Source organism: Pan troglodytes, chromosome 9 (genome assembly GCF_028858775.2).
Source record: "Pan troglodytes isolate AG18354 chromosome 9, NHGRI_mPanTro3-v2.0_pri, whole genome shotgun sequence".
Lineage (NCBI taxonomy): Eukaryota > Metazoa > Chordata > Mammalia > Primates > Hominidae > Pan > Pan troglodytes.
This window is the reverse complement of record NC_072407.2, coordinates 123,054,839-123,074,824: the sequence shown is the minus strand read 5'-3', so window position 1 is coordinate 123,074,824 and position 19,986 is coordinate 123,054,839. Positions and strand designations below refer to the sequence as shown.

The 19,986-nt window shown below is 45.1% G+C and overlaps 1 protein-coding gene across 1 annotated transcript in view; it reads right to left on the bottom strand.

The window, feature by feature from the left end:
• Window positions 1-19,693, bottom strand: part of TECTA (tectorin alpha) — an 88,076-nt gene extending 68,383 nt beyond the window's left edge. The window contains exons 1-6 of the mRNA NM_001419917.1: window positions 19,629-19,693; window positions 16,371-16,504; window positions 12,908-13,195; window positions 9,201-9,338; window positions 8,692-8,857; window positions 3,594-4,006 (exon numbers count right to left, since the gene is read on the bottom strand). Of these exons, the coding sequence (NP_001406846.1) occupies window positions 3,594-4,006; window positions 8,692-8,857; window positions 9,201-9,338; window positions 12,908-13,195; window positions 16,371-16,504; window positions 19,629-19,692 (1,203 nt within the window). The 5' untranslated portion in view covers window position 19,693. The remainder of the gene's footprint in view (window positions 1-3,593; window positions 4,007-8,691; window positions 8,858-9,200; window positions 9,339-12,907; window positions 13,196-16,370; window positions 16,505-19,628) is intronic.
• Window positions 19,694-19,986: the final 293 nt, after the last annotated feature.

The following is a 19,986-nucleotide window of genomic DNA, read 5'->3' as shown; positions in this document are numbered from 1 at the left end:
AAAGAAGAAATGAGCTCCCTCTGGCCTCCTTTCTAAGGGCACTAATCCCATTCATAAGGGCTCCACCCTCATGACATAATCACCTCCTCAAGGTCCCACCTCCTTATACCATCACCTTAGGAGTTAGAATTTCAACATATGAATTTTGAGGGGACACAAATATTTAGATCATAGCAATGGGGGAAGGGAATAAGAAAATAAGCTTGAGAAATAAACCATCCTGCAGAGAGCTAGAAGTAGAAAGAAAAACCAAGGAGTTGATTAATTTATTCTTGTCTCCTAGGTAGAGGGTTAGCCAACTCTTACTAGCTGACCTTGCCTATAATATGGCTTTTCCTACCCTAAGAAAAAAGGGAGAGAAGAGCCATATTATAGGGAAGGTCAGCTAGTAAGAGTGCTGAACACTTATCCATTGTTCTGTGCTGGTAAGTGGAAGGGGAAATCTTCCCCAATGTTGGTATAATTATGAATGTCAAATACGTCAACTGCTGAATGGGCTCCTCTGCTCTTACTTAAGCTCCTGCTAGCAAGGGACAAAGTCTTATTGTGTCCCAAAGCAGAAGCCATGGGGTAGGCTGGTTCTGGATATTTCTACAGTCCCCCCACCATCACAACCCCCAGGACGCCAGTTTCCCTGCCTCTGTTCTTGTCGCACTCAGGCTGACCTGACACCTGGGTGACTGTGGGTGTCAGTAATATTCCAGTTGATACCTTTTTTTTTCTGGCATAAGTGATCATTGCACCCCCTTTCACTCTCCCTATAGAGTCATTGTGCTTGTGTCCCACAGTGCTTAGAGCAGGAGATCCCAGAGAACTCTTGTCCCCAAGTGTAATTCCTTGCTTCATTCCTCTGACCCTGTCCTCAACCTATGGTTAGCAGACAGCTGATAAGCCTCGCCTGTTTGCTTGCTTTTCTTCTGCCTGCATTCTGGCCATTTCACTCTTCCACAGTACCTCTCCCAGGATGTGGGTAGGGGCAGGGGGAGGAGGAGAGAAGTGGAGTCACGGAGGCACAGGTCTTGGAACTGAAAGAAAGTTCCATGGGAATGGTCACAGGGAGCCAGCATGCACCGAGCACCTACTGTGTGCCAGGCTTTGTACTGGACATTGCCCTGTGGCTGTTCTATTTAATTCTCATAACAGCCTTAGGAGGTCCTTATCATTTTCTCCTTTTATAGATGAGGAAATTGAGGATGGGGGCTGGTGTGACTTGCAAGTGACAGAGCCTGACCCCTCCTAGTCGAGCTCCAAAGCCAGGTTCTCTCCACTTCTCCCTGCTGCCTGTATCCCAGTGCTGAGGAGAGGCCGCCAAGGCCAGCTACAGCCCAGGAGCTCTGCCTCCTAGAGGGCCCTGTCTCACAAAGAAAACGAAGCTCAAACAGGCCACTCAGCTGGCAGTGGTGGCATAGGAATTTGAACAGGTCCAGCCCTAGAGTCCAAGCTGCTCATCGCCATGGGCTAGTTGGCCTTGGCTCCCTGTTCACCGGAGCACCCTAAACTACTCGTGTTCACGTGGGGAAGAAAGATGAGAACTGGTATTAGCTAGAAGGAGGCGCTTCTTCTAGATGGATTTTTACTTATGCTGCCTTTCTTTGGTCCTACTGGTATATCTAATCCTAAACTGTTTGTTTTGTTATTTGAGAACAGTTCAGTGGGGAAAATCCATGTACAGAACCCAGCTCCTAATCCCAGCATATGGAGACAGTGCTGGAGAAGGGGGGTCTGTGTTTTGGAAGAACATATCTTAGTGGCCATTTCTGGTCTGGCACAGCATGGCTGAAGAAGTCAGCTGCCTCCCAGCATCTCAGGCTCCTTCCTGCTTCCCAGCCCTCTCCCTGCCTGTCCCCACATCACCCTGGGTCGGGGCTCTGCCATCCATCAAGCCAGTCTCCCCAGCAGGGCAGGTGTATTCAGAGACGCTTGGAAACCATTTGGCAAAAGGAAAAGGAAGCCATTGTTAGCTTGCAGTTGGAGTCACATAACCTTTTCTTTCTGAAACATTTACATTCACATCCACATCGCCCTGTCGCTACAGAAAATTGAGGAATCTATGCCCTATGCTTGGACGATGGAACAGAGTCACGCAAAATTAGCAGAGCTGCTGGGCCTGAAAGAAATTACGGTGTCCCTTTCCTTCTAAAAAAAAATCTGACTGAGAATAAAAAAGAATTTTAATCAAAATACAAAATAGGAATAAAGCATGAAGCCTTCTTTTTCAACTACTGATATACACATCATCCCCAAATACAGGAAAGTAGGGGGAAGCTAGTGAAATTTTTTTCTAGCTTGAAATGCCAGCATCTATCTACAAGGATAAGTATAGTGCTCAACAGCACAATATAAATTTAAAAGGGAAAATCTCCAAATTTCTATATCTAAACTCTTAGCCTTGATTTGATATACAGAGTTGTCCCTACAGAGACTAACCAAATAGCAAGCACACTGGCATTTCAACCACAGTAATAGCTCACTTTCCTCATTATGAGACTGATAAACTGCACAGACCTGGGAAAGGCAGAGCCAGAAAGAGTGGAATTAGTTCCCTGGCCCTGCCTTTTGTTGGACATGCTACATCAATTAAAACTACAACACATTTTGTTAAAAAAGAAATAAATCCCTGCATTGGTATCAGTTCTGGTTTGTAATCTCTGTAATGACCTCCATGCATGGGGATTAAGGATTGCACTGGGTTGCAGCAATCAACCCCTTGTGGTCTTGGTTATTACTGCTTGAATAAATACACGGTTGCAACAAGGTCTTGATTAACATTATGAAAATTGGGGCCTGCACAAATTGAGTAATTGCTAGTAGCTTTTTGCTTTCTCTCTTTTGTTGATGTCCCTGCTTGAAATCCAGGTGGACAGTGACAGGAATCATTTGCATATGCTAAACTGGCCAGCAGATACCCATGTTCTTCTCTGTTATTCTAGGTGGGAGTTGGGGACTCTATTCGAGGGGTGTCTGGGCAGAGCTTTCATGGGACTTTCCCACCCAAGCCTCACTAAGGAAGTCACCAAAGCCAATCCAGGTGCCTGCACAGGTGGTACCTCTGGAGACATCAATCCATTTGGAGGTTTCTCTGAAAATGAAGCAGCAGCTCTTGAGCAAACAGAATTGGGGCTGAGGTGGGGTGAGGATTATTAATCAAAGGCTGTAGTGAATTGGGGGTTTGTATTGTGTTTGTACCATCTCCAGGGCATGGCTATGTGGCTACAATTATTGCAAGCCAGGACCATGAGAAACTTATCTCTTTCCAGTTTTTCTGAACTGTGTGTGTGTGTGTGTGTGTGTGTATGTGTGTTTGTGTGAGTGTGTGTGCCTATCAGTGTTTATGAGGGAACTAGGAATATAAATGTACTCTAAGTTTAAAAGCAGATAGACATGTTGAGGAGAGAGCTTAGGATAGCTCTTGTACACATAAAATTTGGCCCAGTAAAGTATTTTACAAGCTATTTGCAAGGCGGGGAGAGCTGTGCATCTCTTTGGCACTGTACAGAGACAAACAGCAGAACCAGTAGATCTGGGGAAGTCTTCCCTAGGCTGAAGAATCTCCAGCTTCTCCATTTCCCCGTGAAGGATAGAGAGGGGCTCACCTTGACTTTTCCATAGCTTCCTTTGGGGATGAGAATCTTGTAGCCATTCACCTCCACTGAGAGCTCCTTCACCCAGGAGACGGCTGAACCTCCGCGGTGTTCATTCTTGGCCTCCACACTGAAGAAAGGGAGGCTGGAAGTCTGCAAACACTGTCGGGCCAGCAAGTAGGCACAGGAGCCTTGGAAGTGGAAGAGGAAGCCGTCAAAAGTGTGGTAGTGTGGCTCCCCAAACACCACGCACGTGCTGGTCTCCACAGCGCTGCAGTAGAAGAATTTGCCTTTGGGTTCGCACACCTCGTAGGGGCTACAGGAAGCCTCCTGGCAGTAGATCTCATTGTTGAAATCCAGACAGCGGCACTTGACGGTGCAGTTCAAGTCATCCCAAAACACCTCCCCTCGCCGAAGGAATTGTCCTGGGGAATAATGACATTAGAGCCAACATTTACTGAGCATTTCCCCTCTGTGCCAGGCATTGGGCTAAATGCTTTACTTCCATTATACCATTTAATCCATGTAAGAACCCTGTTAGGGAGGTGTGGTCACCCTCATTTGACAAATGAGGAAACTGAGCCTTAAGAGAAGTGAAGTAATTCATCCAGGATCACTCAGCAACTCCGTGGTAAAGCCAGGATTCCAAGAGGAGTCTGTCTGAATCCCGTCTAAGCTCTTGGTATTATTATCTCCATGGCTGGTGAGCAAACTCACATTCAAGGAAAACCACGTTATCATGAATCCACGGAAAAGGGTATGACACTTGGAGTCATTTCCTGCCTTTCCTTCCGAAGGAAGACCCAGTTTACCCAGGTTACGCGGCAACACTCACTGTTTGCTTGCTAATTTGTTCATTCATTCAACAGACATTTGTTGGGGGCCCAGTATGTGCGGGAAAAGGTCAATAGCACTAATCAGGAGTCAGATGCATGAGTATAAATCCCAAACTCCCTGGGAAGGTTCTGGAAAGCACTGACCACTTTCTTGCACATTTAAAGGCTCATGAATCCTGCAGATGCTGCTTAGGCAGGATTTACACCTACACAAATTGTCTTCTTTCCTACTCTAGGGCCCTGTCCAAGTCCAGGACTTCTCTCTCTCTATGCACCGGACAGACCTTCTTGACAAATTCTAGGTCAGGAAGAGAATGAGGAAAGGGGAGGGGAATGGTTTAAAGGGATGTGATAATTTTAAAAACACTATTATTTCTTTGGTAGACATGCAGTCTTTAAAATCATTTCTGTAAATAAATGACCTCCCCACCAAAAAACTTTGAAATTTCCTGGTTGCTAACATCAACCTTTAATTGAGATAGAAACACGTCTGGGCTGGGGACTGTGATCTAGTCCTTGCTGGGGGATTGGGGTCAAGAGAACTGGGCAGCAGTCACAAATCTGCAATCCATTTCCAAGACTACTCATTCAACTTCCACCTGTCTGTTTTCCTAACCTGTAAAATGTGGATACTGCTATTTCTCATCCCTGTCTCACAGAGAACAGTGATGTTATCAAAAAGTTGACACAGGTTGATAGAAGTAGAAGCACTTGTAAAATGAGAATGTCTGAAAAGGCAAGTATCAAAGACACAGCATTAAGAAATGTAAATAACATCTCAAGTTTTTATAAAACTGACTATCGAGTGAATAGCACAAGGCTGCAAGGTTAACCCAAGTGGAGGGTGCGGGTGTATCAGTAACAGTCTTGACTCTATCTGCCCAACAGGAACAATGATGTTTCAACAGGCAATTCCATTTTATACCTGTTGAGAATAGGGTTGAAAAATGAGAGAATAGATTTAGTCACATTCCCAATAAGTCATGTGCATCCGCCCTGAAAACAGGTCCTAATCCTCAGCACTCCTTGGCACTAGTTCAGGGCTGTATGTATTGTGACAGCCTCCACTCAGCATCATTTCCAGGCCCTGCTTTTTCAGGCTTTCAATAAGTGAGAGGAAAATGCCTTTGAATAGAGGAGGTTTGGACCAAAAGGTAGACTCTTTGAGATAATTTTGTTTGTGGAATGATGATATAATAAACCAGCTCTACAGAACACTTCCCCTGCTATACCCCAGGCCAAATCCCAGTCTCATTAGATTGATATATGTCCAGAGGCACATAAAAATGCATAGCAGTCTATATAAGGATATTGAATTCATCCTGTATATGAAACCCAAACCTATAACTCAGGAGGAAAAGAATGAAGTCAAAGTGGAGACTGTGTACACAGCTGGCATCTGACCAACTCCACAGCTCTGCAAGCCAATGTTTTCCGTTATCACAGCATTTCATTCCCAGGACTCAGGTGAGAGGCTGTCACTGGGCACTCATGTTGTATGGCCATAGCCAGTCATCTCTGTGATGCCTGGACAAAGGGAAGAGGTATTTGTGTAAGAGTCTGCAACTTCTGAGGCCCCTGGTCCAGGCTATACAGGGGAGGGAGATAATGTAGTATTGAGTTGGTATCTCTCACAGACCTTAAGTGATGCCGTATTTACACTCTGTAGGGGAGGAGGGTACAATCTCAAATCCTAATGAGCTCTGGAACTAGATTATTTCCTATCCAGTTAATACCAGCTTAGCTGAAAAACATTTATTTGTTATTTTGAGCATGGGGGACTTTACAGAGTCCACAGAGGCAAGGGTCCAGGCAGGCCATCTTCACACATGACCTACCTTAGAGCGAAGGCACTAATCACAGCACAGGGAAAGGGGCAGAGGGCACAGGTGTGTCAGACCATGTGAATGTGGCTTTTCTGTATATTAAACACATTGAGCCCAGGTGCAGTGGCTCACACCTTTAATCCCAGTGCTTTGGAAGGCTGAGATGGGAAGATGGCTTGAGACCAGGAGTTTGAGACCAGCCTGGGCAACATACTGAGACCCTATCTCTACAAAAAATAAAAATTAGCTGACATGGTTGTGGTTCTTGTAGTCCCAGCTACTCAGGAGACTGAGGTGAGAGGATTACTTGAGCCCAGGAGTTTGGAGTTCAAAGTTACAGTGAGCTATGACCACGACACTGTTCTCTAGCCAGTCTGGGTGACAGAGAGAGACCCTGTCTCCTAAACAAACAACAACAACAACAACAACAACAACAACAAATTGAAGCTGAGCCAAGAAAGAACCCCGAGGCCTCCCAGGGCTGCCAAGACAAGCAGTCCAAGCTTCTATCTGAGGGGATAAAGGCACCTCCTCATTCCTACCCAAAACTTCCTTAGAGGTCTGGAAACACTTTTCCCACGGTCTTCCTCTGTGTTTCCACAGTACCCTACACAAGTGTCTATCATAATATGTCTTATGCTGTGTCATCATTGTTCCCATGGCTCTGTCTCCTCTACCATAGTAATGTCATGGGCAGCTAGAGCAGCTTTATCTCCAGCACCTCACAGAGTGGCTGGCATTTCAATGGGGCTCTTAAAATGTTTTTCAGAAAGATGCAATGGCTTGCTAAATGGCTGGATGACTTGATGGATGGGTTGGTGGATGGGTAAGTAGGTTGATGGGTGAGTAGGTGGATGGATGGGTGGGTGAATGGGTGGATGGATAAATGGATGGATGGGTAGGTGGATGAGTGGGTGAATGGGTGGATGGATAAATGGATGAGTGGGTGAATGGGTGGGTGGGTAGGTGGATGGATAGGTTGGTGAATGGGTGGATGGATGAATGGATGGATGGGTAGGTGGATGAGTGGGTGAATGGGTAGATGGATAAATAGATGGGTGGGTGAATGGGTGGGTGGGTAGGTGGATGGATGGGTGGGTGGATGGGTGGGTGGGTAGGTGGATGGGTGAGTGAATGGGTGGGTGGGTAGGTGGATGGATGGGTGGGTGAATGGGTGGGAGGGTAGGTGGATGGATGGGTGGGTGGATGGGTGGGTGGGTAGGTGGATCGATGGGTGAGTGAATGGGTGGGTGGGTAGGTGGATGGATGGGTGGGTGAATGGGTGGATGCATAAATGGATGGGTGGGTGAATGGGTGGGTGGCTAGGTGGATGGATGGGTGGGTGGATGGGTGGGTGGGTAGGTGGATGGGTGGGTGGGTGAATGGGTGGGTGGGTAGGTGAATGGATGGGTGGATGAGCAGGTGAATGGATGGGTGGGTGGGTGGGTGGGTAGATGGGTGGATGGGTGGGTGGATGGGTGGGTGGGTAGGTGGATGGATGGGTGGGTGGATGGGCGGGTGGGTAGGTGGATGGGTGGGTGGATGGGCGGGTGGGTAGATGGGTGGGTGGGTGGGTAGCTGGATAGATGGGTGGGTGGATGGGTGGGTGGATGAACTAATGAACAGAGGCATTATTTCCTTCTTCTAATTTCTGTAGCTTCTACTCCTGGAAGTAGAAATATTATCAGAAATTCTGTTTTCTAAATATTTTTGGACACAAAAAAGCAGGAATTCATAAACCAGGATGTTTCTCTGAAAGTCCACTGTGAGTTTGCACATCTAAAGGGGTTCGATAGTTCAGAAAAGGCTCCAAACTTTGGGTGCCCAATGTGAAGGACATCCATCCAGGTTCAACTACAGCTTACTCACAGATACCTAAAGTCAGCTTTGATTCTCCTCAAATTCCTGCACGTTTTGCTGATGCTGGGAAGATTTTAGGAGAATTTTTGTTTCTTTTTTTTCTAATCATACTAGGAAGTACTGATTTACCCTCATAGGAACTTGGCAATACTCCAACTGCACCCACTCCTGTAGATCTACAAAGTGCAGAAGACAGAGTGAGAATAAGGATGAGAAGAAAAACATAAAGGGCGGGGGGAGGAAATGGCAACAACAACAACGAAAATAATGTTAAACAGGAGGGCTGCCTTCTGTCCCTCTGGCTCAGAAATCACTCAAGATCTTGGTCCATTTCGGAGTTGTTCAGAACGGATAACTGTGTGCACACTCCAGAAAAGGACTTCCAAAGCCACAAGGTAGTGAATGCAGTGTTTTAGCTTCTTATGTGATGAATGCACATGCTAAAATTACCTTGATCTCCATTACCCAGCGGAGAGATGTCAAAAGAGTAAGGCATCAGGAATGAGTCCGCCCCCGTGGCTTAAAAGCTTGCCTGTCAATCTACACTAAACAAACCCTGCCTTGCCACAGACAGAGGAAAAGCTTTACCCCTTGAGGTGCAGCCATTGGCTGGGTCAATTTCCTTTCCATCAACTTTAAATGCCCAGCGGCCTGGAACATTGACGTTTGTGGTCTCCTGGATATTCACGATCTCGGGGGTTCTTGACCCCGGGAGGCTGAAGAAATTGGTGAGGTTTCCACCATTAAATCCTGCCTGCAGCACAAAAGGAAGACAAGATTTTTGAGTACAAAAATTCCCCATGGGTTAACTGGCCCAACTACCTTATTTTTAAAATCCAGCACCTCTAAAATCAAGAGCCGTCTTTTCCTGGAGTCACTGGGGCCAGCATTCTAGGTGAGAAAGGACGGCCTAGTTCATTTCATAGCCGAGTCAGGGTGCCAAACACGGGCAGGACTAGCCTCGTAGTCCACCTGCGAGATCAGACCTGCGTCTCTAGTTAAAAGCTGGTGGCAGGATTCCCTCCAGGATGCTGAGCCACAGAAGCAGAGAGTGCAGCGACGGAAACACGTGGGGGATGAAGTGGAGAGCCACCTACCTGTGCCATCACTCCACCAAGACCTGTCAGGGGGTCGCCGCCACTCGCTGTCCCCGTGGTCCAGTTGATTTCGTAATAATTGAAGAGGGTGAATGTATAGGAGCCATCGGACACCAGGACGGCCTGGAAGGTGTTCACCTACAGGATGGGAATGCGCAGTCTCATGACTTGCACTCCCCAGGAGGTCCTGGCCCCAAGGAGGTCCGCCCTTCACCCTGCGCCCTCCCCACCCACAGGCAGCTCAGAGCTGCTCTGCAGCCAGGCCCTCCAGCTCTGACTCCTCTCTGAATTTGTTCTCGCCTCCGGTGGGAAAAGCAAGACATGTGGGATTGTGCTTCTAAAAGAGAAATTGCCTGAGATAAACCCAGAGTCTGACTCAGCGCCCACTTACATCTCTGACTTCTACCAGACAGAAAATTCAGAGGCCCGGCTAAGCGTGTGATAATATGAAAGCACCTATAGATGGCAGCATGAGAATAAACTACAGGAAAGACTCGGCCGGGGACCAGGATGCAACCACCGGTTCCCCTTGCAGAGCGGGTTGGAAGAGGGAGCAGATACCAGTCCGTGTGATTAAAGTGGCCATGCGGATTGCGCTCTCTCCCTTCCCGGAAAAACCATTAATCTTGATGAGATGTCTCCCCTTTTAAAAATGGAAGTGGGAAAGTGATTTTTAAAAAGCACTTTGTGGGGAGAAGTTACCCCTCTAATTGAGCATTTGTGCATCACTTTATTCTGAAAATCGTTAACGTTCATCTGTACCCCAGACCAACGCTAAGACGGGTGATCGTATTGGCCCACGCCTATATTATAGTTAAGAAAACTAGGGACTGCGGGAAGTGAGTTACTGGAAATTTCACAGTGACCCAGCAACAGAAAACGGGATTTGCGCCAGAGTTCCCAGTCCATCTCTCAGAGCACTGCCATTCCATGCTGTCTTCATTTTAAACTTTTTAGGATAGAGATGTTATTTAAATTCATATGAAACTTGTAAACGGTTTTCAGAAATAAGCTGTAGCAAACCCTGTCCTTTATATTTTCCTCTTGCTAATCCTCACCCCTTGTCACACGTTTTCAAAAAATTTAATAGAAATAGAGTTAAAAGGAGAGGCTGCATTATCTTTTTCTATTCAAACCTAGCACTTTTCCCAGCTGCCTGACACTCTGTCTGATGCAGAGGAAGACACAAATCCTTATCCTGTGTAATCAAACTGGGGTAGAGGATCTTGGAAGCCCCAAATCTCCCCATTCTAGATGATCCCAGAAAGGGAGGCAAGCTATGAGTAAGAACAGCCCTTTTTGTAAAGAACTTTTCTTCCCATGCTCTGTGCTGGCCACGGCTGATGGCGTTTGTGATAGACTTGCTCAGGTATACGCCTTCAGTCTCTGGCCCCATTCAACAGAAGAGGAAAGTGGGACACAGAGATGAGTGAGCAGTAGGCTCAAGATTGCTGTAAGGTCACCAGCAGGCTCTTGTTCAAGGGACAGGGGCAAAGTCAAAGTCACACAAGGACTAAAGCTAGAGCCTCCTTCAGACCAAGATTCTCCTTCAGAAGGGAATTCCTTCTCCCACAGTGAAGCTGGAAATATCTTTGGTCCAAGCAGATCTCAAGAGCAATCCATTTCCAACCCCCGAAGTCACCTCTAAACCAACCAGCCATCCCAGTGACACCCCAGAGGTTGACTGCCACCCGCACGCACCTCAGCCCACTCTTATACATTCCCACACTACAGAATTCTTCAACGTTCATTCCAAGACTCTTCTGGATAAAAAACCTTTTTTGCTTCTGAGGACTTCAGCGATACCCGGAGGAGGCAGCTGAAGAAAGAAGAGTCTGGGATTTGGAGTTGGAAGACTTTGGTTTGAACCCCTGCTCTGTCTCCTAGGAGATTTGAATCCTATTCTTTTTCCTGCCACTTGAATGAGATACTTGGCCTCTCCCGGCCTGTTCCCTTCCCTTGAAATTGGAGACAGTACTTGTCCGGGAACATTTTGGGGAGGGTTAAATGATATGCAAAAATAGCCTTCAGCACCAGACACATAGTAAACCCTCAGTAAATATTAGTTTTCCTTCCTTGAAGTAAACATGTCCCCTTTCCTTCCCTTCTGTTGGCCTCGCATGAGAATTTTTGCCTTTGAAAGACCTCTCAAGCCCAGTGTTTAGCTGGCCTGATCATATGTGTTTCTATACAGAAGGGGAAACATGGAATAACGGGATGAAAGAGGTGGGGCCAATTTCAAAGATGGGGATGGATGGACACTTTTGCAGCTCCAGAGAACTACATCATCTTTTTTTACTCCAAGGAGCTCAAAGCACTTAGATGTTACTTCATTCATCCTCACAGAAAGAGTTCTCACCTAGTTCAGAAATTTACTCCAAAGTATAAGCCAGAAAGTATCTAAATTATCTTGCCATTTTTATTGCCAATGGAAGTTTTTTTGAAAAACTGGTGGTCAGCATTTGATAGGCATTTCTTCCCCCCACCCCATGACACTAAAATTTGTCGATTGCTGGCATCCCACATTCTAACGCTGTAAGATATGAGGCTTAAAGGACATAAAACATCACCCGAGGAGTCGTTAGCGATCTATAACGTGACAGAGGGAAATGTATGCTTCTTTAGAGGTTATTTCTAGCCAATGCATCGCTGTTTAAACTTGTGTCTTTCTGTTCTACAGAACCTCTTAGCGATAAAGTGCTTCTTGATGCTCTGGCTAGAAGGTGCTAAAACATAATGTGTTCGTGGTGTCGCAGCTGTGAACTGCAAACCCAGCACTTTTCCACCTCTCTCTAACTCAGTCGTTTTTGTTCCACCGCTCCACAATTGACTCGTTGCCAAGGAAATTGGAAAACAGATGGAATTGGAAATAATCCTAAGTAAGTGGAGGGCAGATTTTTTGAGTGTCTTTGCTTACTAGAAATCATACAGTTGAAGATGTGTCTACTACTTCAAAACTCTCCACTGGCAAAGTCACCCAAACAAGCTGCAGGCTTTTGTGAAAACTGCATTCTGTCCCTTTATGTAGAAAGTTGATTATCTCTGCAATAATGGCAGTGATAATCTTTCTTATCTGACTTTTATTTGACTGCTCATTTGGGATTTCAGAGCAGATGTTGAAACTTTATTCATGAAACGCTTTCACTGCCCACTCTAATTAACATCAAATATGAATAATTTCAGCCCTGGTAACAATAAAAAAGATGTCACAACATAATAAAATGAGCCAGATCATTTGGGCCCAAACTTGGAATGCTATTTTTCTCTTCCAACCAAATTTTATTGGGGAGAGAGGGAGGAAATCAGGGATGGAGAGAGGCACTTGTACCTCGGGCAAGAGAAAAGGACCTTTGGGTCCCTAGATGGGTCCCTAAGCATGTGGCCTGGAGTGGGTCTCAGTGCCTCAATCACTCTCCTGCAAAACAGCAATGTCACTTACAGCAGGAAAGTTTTTGAGGGTTTTTTTTAGGCATTAGTGATGATTTGTGATAGGGGTGACATATCTTCTGAAATATTACAGCTGACTGGGCTGGTTAACTGTGATAGTTCCCTCTGTTTCCTGCAAAGTGGGTAGCAAGACTCATTAGTTTAACTCAAGGGAACTGACACTCCTTAGCTCTAATAATTAGACTCCTTCGCGGTAGCGAAGATGGACAAGAATTAGATGTCAGGTTATGAAATGGAAAGGAGAAAATTTGAATTATTACAGGTGTGGTGCTGCTGCCTCCATAAAACGTGACTTCCTCCCATGTCACAATGAAAACCCAAGTGGCAGAGAAGGTTGCCATGTCTTTGAAGTACTTCCTGATGTCCTTGGTGGCTCTTTTCAAGATGGCAGGGTCCATGGTCTCTCTGTAATAGATCTCGCCTCGAATTCCATTGTGCACATCTGCCCAAAATGGGGCGATGAAGGCCCTCCCATCTGTCAGGGGAAAGGATTCTGGCGTGAACTGGCTCACTAGCACATTGAAGGAAACAACTCCGTTGTTATTGACCTACGAAAATAAGAGAGATTTTGCACAGTGGATCTGAAACCATAACAACTTCAGAGTCACAAACCAAGACAGACATTCGCCTAACTGTATGAATGAAAACAACTTTTAAACTACTGAATTAGAACCCCCAAACACCGGGTTCCATTGCTCAGACTAAAAGGTTCGTTTACTTCCAGACAAACTCATTGGTTTTCTTTCACATTCGATTTGTAACCAGCTTCATTTCTGAGTAATAATCAGTCTCATTTTCATGTTCCCTATCCTGTCTCTATTACACTTATCAAATGCTCCTGAGTTGTGCTTCTGTGTGTGTGTATGTGTGTACTGCAGGTGAGATGTGCATGTGTGTGTACTGAAGGGTGTGTGTGTACTGGGGTGAGGTGCGTGAGTGTGTGTTTATGTACTGGGGTGAGGAGTATGGGTGTGTGTGTTCTGGTGATGGTGTGTGTGTGTGTACTGGGGTGAGGTGTGTAAGTGTGTGTGTACTGGAGTGGGCTTTGTGTGTGTATTCTGGGGTGGGGAGTGTGTGTGTATACTGGGGATGTGGTGTGTGTGTATACTGGGATGTGTGTGTGTGTGTACTGGGGGTGGTGTGTGTGTGTGTGTGTATATTGGAGTGTGTGTGTACTGGGGTGGGCAGTGTGTGCATACTGGAGTGGGTGTGTATATATGTATGTACTAGGGGTGGGGTGTGTGTGCTTACTGAGGTGGGATGTATATGTTTGTGTACTGGGCATGGTGTGTATGTGTGTGTATACTGGGGTGGGTGTGTACGTGTGTGTACTGAGGGTGGTGTGTGTGTATGTATATTGGGGTGTGGTGTGTGTGTACTGGGGGTGGTGTGTGTGTGTGTGTGTGTGTACTGGGGGTAGCATGCGTGTATGTGCTGGGCCAGACAGGGAGTAACATGGGTACTAAAGACAGATTCAGGGTCACTAATACAAAATAAGCAGGAAAAATAAATAAGCATGGAAGTAAAGTTAAATTTGAAAATTGAGGTGCCCTATGTTAGGCCTTGCTTCCTATTTTATGACAAAAGAGGAGTGTCAGAGAAAGATAAATCAAATACTCCTTCATCCAACTCCAGTCTCTGATGAAAATATTCTGCTTTGGGTGAGACATTTAAAAGACCTCCACTGATGTCACAACCACTCCTGCACTCAGAGCAAGGACAAGGTTAAGACCTACAGATGCCCAGTTCCATTCCAGCTCATGTGGTGTGATAGTGTCCTGGTACAATCGCTGCATAAAAATGGAGGCATGACTACTTTACACTGTTTATGTAAATGACTATCTTATGGTGATTTCTTCATGATTTGTAAATGGCTTAGTAAACCAATTAAATAGGAAACCTTACTGGAAATCACAAGCCAAGATATACCCTCAGTTTACAAGGGACCTGTAAACAATTCAGCCTCTGCGTGAATCTGCAGCTCTGTACGTTGGTAGATAAACTGATTTAACCCCGTGGCTGACATGGCTTCAGCAGCAGAGGTGCCTGTAATGGGAACTGCAATTCTTGGATATAGAAAACCTGGAGATAATTTTCCTATACATTCCAATCATATGTTAAGTTTCTGTTAACCAGTAACATTATGGACATTAACAGTGGCCCAGATCCCAGAGGCAAGTTATCAAGGCCTGGGCCAAGGGTAGGTCTACATGTTTGGAAGCAAGGCTTTGGGTTTGGAAGAGACATTAAGAGCCTATTGTCTTCCAGTAATTGGGAACATCCTAGAGTCTTGAAGAAAACTGCACTACTCAAAGTGTTAGAAACGCAAGGAACAATTTACCCTCAAATAAATCTGCCTCAAGCTAAGGAACCTCCTGTTGCAAGGGCAAGAAAAAATTCTTCAGACTCCATATCACACCGTACAATAGAGAAGAAAAACTAGCTTAACTGGGCTTCCAGCACGGAAGTCCTCACTCCCTTATTGCCAAAATCAGGTCAACACAACCCAAAACTTAAAACCAGCTATTACAAACACAGACTAGGGAGGCCCTGCCGTGAATACAGTATAAAAGGCGTTTCAGGATGTCAGAATGAAGTGTTTGCTAGGGAACAATAGGTGTAATTAAAACACACAGACTGGCAGAGGAAGCTGGTGATGACTCACATGTGTCTTGATTATATCCTATGGTTGAGATCAGTGGTTCTCAAACTTTTGTGGGCATCAGAACCACTTGGAGGACTCATTAAAACACAGGTTACTGGCTCCTCCTCCCAGAGTTTCTGACTCAGTAGGTGTGGGGTGGGACCTGAGAAATGACATTGCTAATGAGTGCCTGTGCGACGCTGCTTCTGCAGGTTCAGGGACCACCGTTAGGTAATGGAATAGTGAACTCTTTTCTAGCGGGAATCATCCCAGAGCCATAAATCAAAAGTTGGGGAAGAGAGAGGTCCCAGACGTAGAGATGGCCAGAGGTGGACATGCTTAGGGTTGCATTCTTCCTCCAGGGGTGTGGTATAATCCCTCACCCAGTTCTTTAAGGCCAACAATAAAGCCAGGCTCGGCTGCTCTGAATCTTCCTCTTCATGTGCAACAGTTTCGCTAGCAGCAAACCCAATGATCCAAAAAACCAAAAACAAAAACCTGAGAACACAGGTGCCTAGGAGAGCTCTGATCACAAATGGGACCATTTCTTAGTGTGGGTTGGGCGATGAGACCCTCTGGCCTATCTACAGACCCATATTGAGGGTGGCCAATTCTGCAAACAACTTTGATATAATAGTTGATTACCCCCCTACTGTGTTCCGACTCTGCTTCAAATTGGTAGGAAGCCCAAGAACAGCAGATGCCTAAACTTTTCACACCCCCAGAAGGGAAAGAAAAATGATATTGCTCCTACTGTGGTTCATTGTATCTTTTTATCTCGTTGAGTAGCAGAAATAACATTCATGGCATTGGGGCTTCTGCTTCACTTCTATGTTTAATCACCGACAAAAGCAATTTATTGCCCTGTATACTCCTCCACTATGAACATTAGCCATTAAATATCTTTGACTTTCTTAATCATAAAACCTATCAGCTCATGAAATCTCAGAACTTGTCGTTTTGGCTGCCAATAAATCCTCCCTTCCCAGAGCTCTGGAAGAGGATACTTAAAATGCTTTTCTTAATGACAAACAAAAGGGAGGGCCAGAGAACAACAGATGGGCTGCTTCTCCACTTACATAGACAGTGCGGTAAGGAACGCCAAAGAAGAAAACTGGGATGGCCAACTTAATCTCAGATGAGCTTCCATCATCTACTTTAGGGGTTTTGGTGTCATTCTGCCAAAATGGATACATGAGCTCCCTGGGCTGAGCTGTCAAGAGAGATGATGGTTAGATAGATGGCAGCTCCCTCTGCCGTTTGGCAAGCTACATCTCTCCTACCTACTGAAGCCAGCTTCTTTCAGTAGGGCTTGCAAGCTGAACGCAAGTCATACTGCCCTGTCATTCATCCTAAACCTAGGCCATACACAGCGCAGTATCTTCTGCCTCTGGGAAACGGGAAAATGGGAGTGACATTGTTTCTCCATAGGAGAAAGCACTTTGTGCATGTTCTTGCACTTTCATGCATCTTGGTGATATCTATGGCTACAGCTGGCTGGAAATTTGTGAAATTTCCCTGGAAACCTTGAGCTTTCTGGATACTGAGAGGCAGCCTCTAGGTCTGGCATGGCCACAGTTTTGAAGCTCCTGTTCTAGCTCAAGAATTCCACTATCGTGTGTTTTCCTGAAAGGAGTTCCCTCCCTCTTGCCGCACAATTGGAGAAAATCCCAGATCCCAGAAGGAAATAAACAACAGTGGGAACTGAGACAAAAGTGGGAGGAGAGGATTTGTAGTAATTGGCCTTGATTGAGGCCTCATTGATTGCAGGGCCTCAATGAATGACCTTGATTGAGGGCGGCCCTGCAAGAGGCTCTTTGCCCAACTCCTTTTTACAAAAGACAGACATGAGATCCTCCGGGGTCAGAGGGTTGGGTCCTTGAGAACTCTTTGGAGAGAATGAATTGCAGGGCTCTGATTGGTCCTCCTGGTCACTGGAGAGCCATCACACAAACACACTCTGCAACCCACCGTGACAGGGTCACCTCCTCTCCTGGCTTGCTGCTCCCAGGTTTCCCGTCCATACTGTTGCAAGATGTGGCTCAGTTTTGTGGGAGAAATGAGACAAGTTCCCTAGGGTCTGCATCACTGAGGATCAAGTCCAATAGCATCTGTGAAATAATCTACATTTTGGGTGTTACTTTTCTTTGCCTCTGTCCTTTCTTCTCCTGAATGAATATAAGACAATAGGACACTATCGTTTTCTCCCTTTTTTCCTTTCTTTAAATTTCTCATTCTCGGGGGCAGGGGCAAGACCATTCTGGGCATCGGCCACACTTCTTGAGGTACCTGCTTGCTGCTATGAGATGCCGACACCCCCATTCTCGTGTCGGGCCTTCTCCTTGGGAAAGTCCCTGCTCTGTGCTGATGGAAGCAATAGGCTGGGGAGCAACCGGCCAAGGACTGTCTTGGCTCCTTTGGGAGGCTTTTGGTGAACAGACAACAGCTCATGTAAAAGAGAGGCGTGCAAAGGGGCCAGAAAGCAGGCCTGTTGCACCAGGCCAAGAGCCAGCTCTCCAGTTCTGAAGCAGGGAGCAAGAGGAGTTATGCCTCAACGGAGGGCTAATTTCTTTCCAGGGGCTGACATCCAAGGAGAGCAGCAAAACTAATCTGGTCATTCGTGTATATGCATCGTCCAAACCCCAGAAGTTGCTGAGAAGCCGCCCGAATTTGAGGCTGTAGGAGGCACTGTGTCGGGTCATAGGCACTCTGGGCCCGTGAGCTGTATTTAATGTTACAACCAGCAGGTGAAAAGGGCTCTTCTAACATTTCTATTTACATAATAGTAACAAATTAAAAATTCCTGGAAGTACTAATTAAAAAAAAACTTTATAATCTCTACTACAGTATTATACACAGGTACTTATTTCTGAAGTTAACAGTAACAAATTATGTCCTGGCATGGATTTATCCTTCATGGGGAACTTTTTAGGAGTCGTGCCCAAGTATGAATGAGGGCTCAAATTCACACTGAATTATCATCATTTGTATGGAAAGATTAATTGGTATTTTGGGCTGCACTGATTGGCCAATCTGCCTAGGGAATGGAAAACCCATAATACCGCATGGAGGAGACGGAAAACCATGGCCAGGGAGAATGACCCTAACTTCCTCTTCTGCTGCAAAGGTGAGGCCGTTTGCAAGATTCTTCTCTTCGTGGGTGATCCTAATTAGTTCACAATTTTGAATAGGAAAGAACGGACTGTTAAATATTTTTAATTTTAAGAAGGATACAAACATTAAGAATATCTAATATGGTAAATAATACTTGTCAAATGAAAAAGAGGGTGCTAAACACAAGGGCGTAGGTTTAAACTACGGTAATTAACACTGCAGAAGCCATTTTTATATATATATATAAAACTGTTAGCAGCATGGCCTATCAATAACATCAGAGTTGCTAAAAGAAAGAATATCCCTATCCATGCTTGCCCTAAGCTGAGAATTTCACAATAAACATAGCTATGTTTCCAGGATTTTTTTTTTCCCACCAAATAAAATGTACTTTCTTGGAGCTGGGGTAGGAGGTTGAAGTCACGGGCCCTCTTTCATTCCCGTGGGGTTTCACACTATGGTTTAACTGCTTAAATTCACCAATTCTGGAAAAATATTAGCACTGCACAGGGGCTTGACGTGTTCATCTCAGACTTGTACTCATGTGCCACTTGAACTAGACAAACTCGCAAGGTAAAGAAAGGTGCCTTAGAATTTTAGCCAAAAAAGTTAAAATCTATGTAGACCACCCCGTCTTTGTCTAAAATCCAAAACAACAGTAGAAAAAAACATATGTGGCCTTTCACTTACCCAGGGCAGTGCTACACAGAGAAAAAGAAGGAATCACTGAGGGGAAAAATTGTCTTATTTAAGTTTTAGATTTGGGGGCCACGTAAAAGGTCACTGATACACAAACCACTGACATCAATGCTATTGTAATTTCCTAGTTTTTGGCCGAAATAAGTAGATTCTTTAAAGTCTCCACCACAAATTAAATGCCTTAATGGAAATCAGTGATCAGACATGAAGTGCACATACACCTATCTTATCTACTTTTAATGGAAATAATTTTGCGTAATTTTAAAGATCTACTCCACTAGCACAGGGCAAGCTGGTACATACAAATAGTATTTGAAGTTAAATAAGAAAAAAGTGGGAATATAAGTAAACCTCATTTAAAGTTAACGAATTTTACCCCTGATAATAGAATTTAATTACATTTTTCTCTTGTATCTGTAGACACACATGCACCTGCCCTTACAATTATGGTTCCAATAAAAGTGTCTCTTTATCAATTCAAGAGCATGCTAACTGAGAGCTTTATGGAATTCTGTAGTACTCACCTTGGTGCCGTACAAGTGCGAAGATGAAAGAGACCCAAATTCTAAGGAATGATGAATAATTCATCCTGGAATTTTAAAAAGAAAATGAAAAAAAAATCCCCAGCTTGCCAGAGTAAACAGAACACCAGGTGTGTTTAGTGGCGAAACCCAAGACCATCAAAACCGTCATAGAACAAATTCACATAACACATCAACAGTGCTGAGTCGGGCTGAAATCCCCTGAATGCTGGCAGGTCCTCCGAAGTTCAACACTTCATGAACAGATTAGATGCCCAGAAGAAGCCAGTCTGGAAGTGTAATGAGATCATTCAAACTGTCAAGTAATTATTTAGAATCAGTGAGAGTGGTATGCATAAAG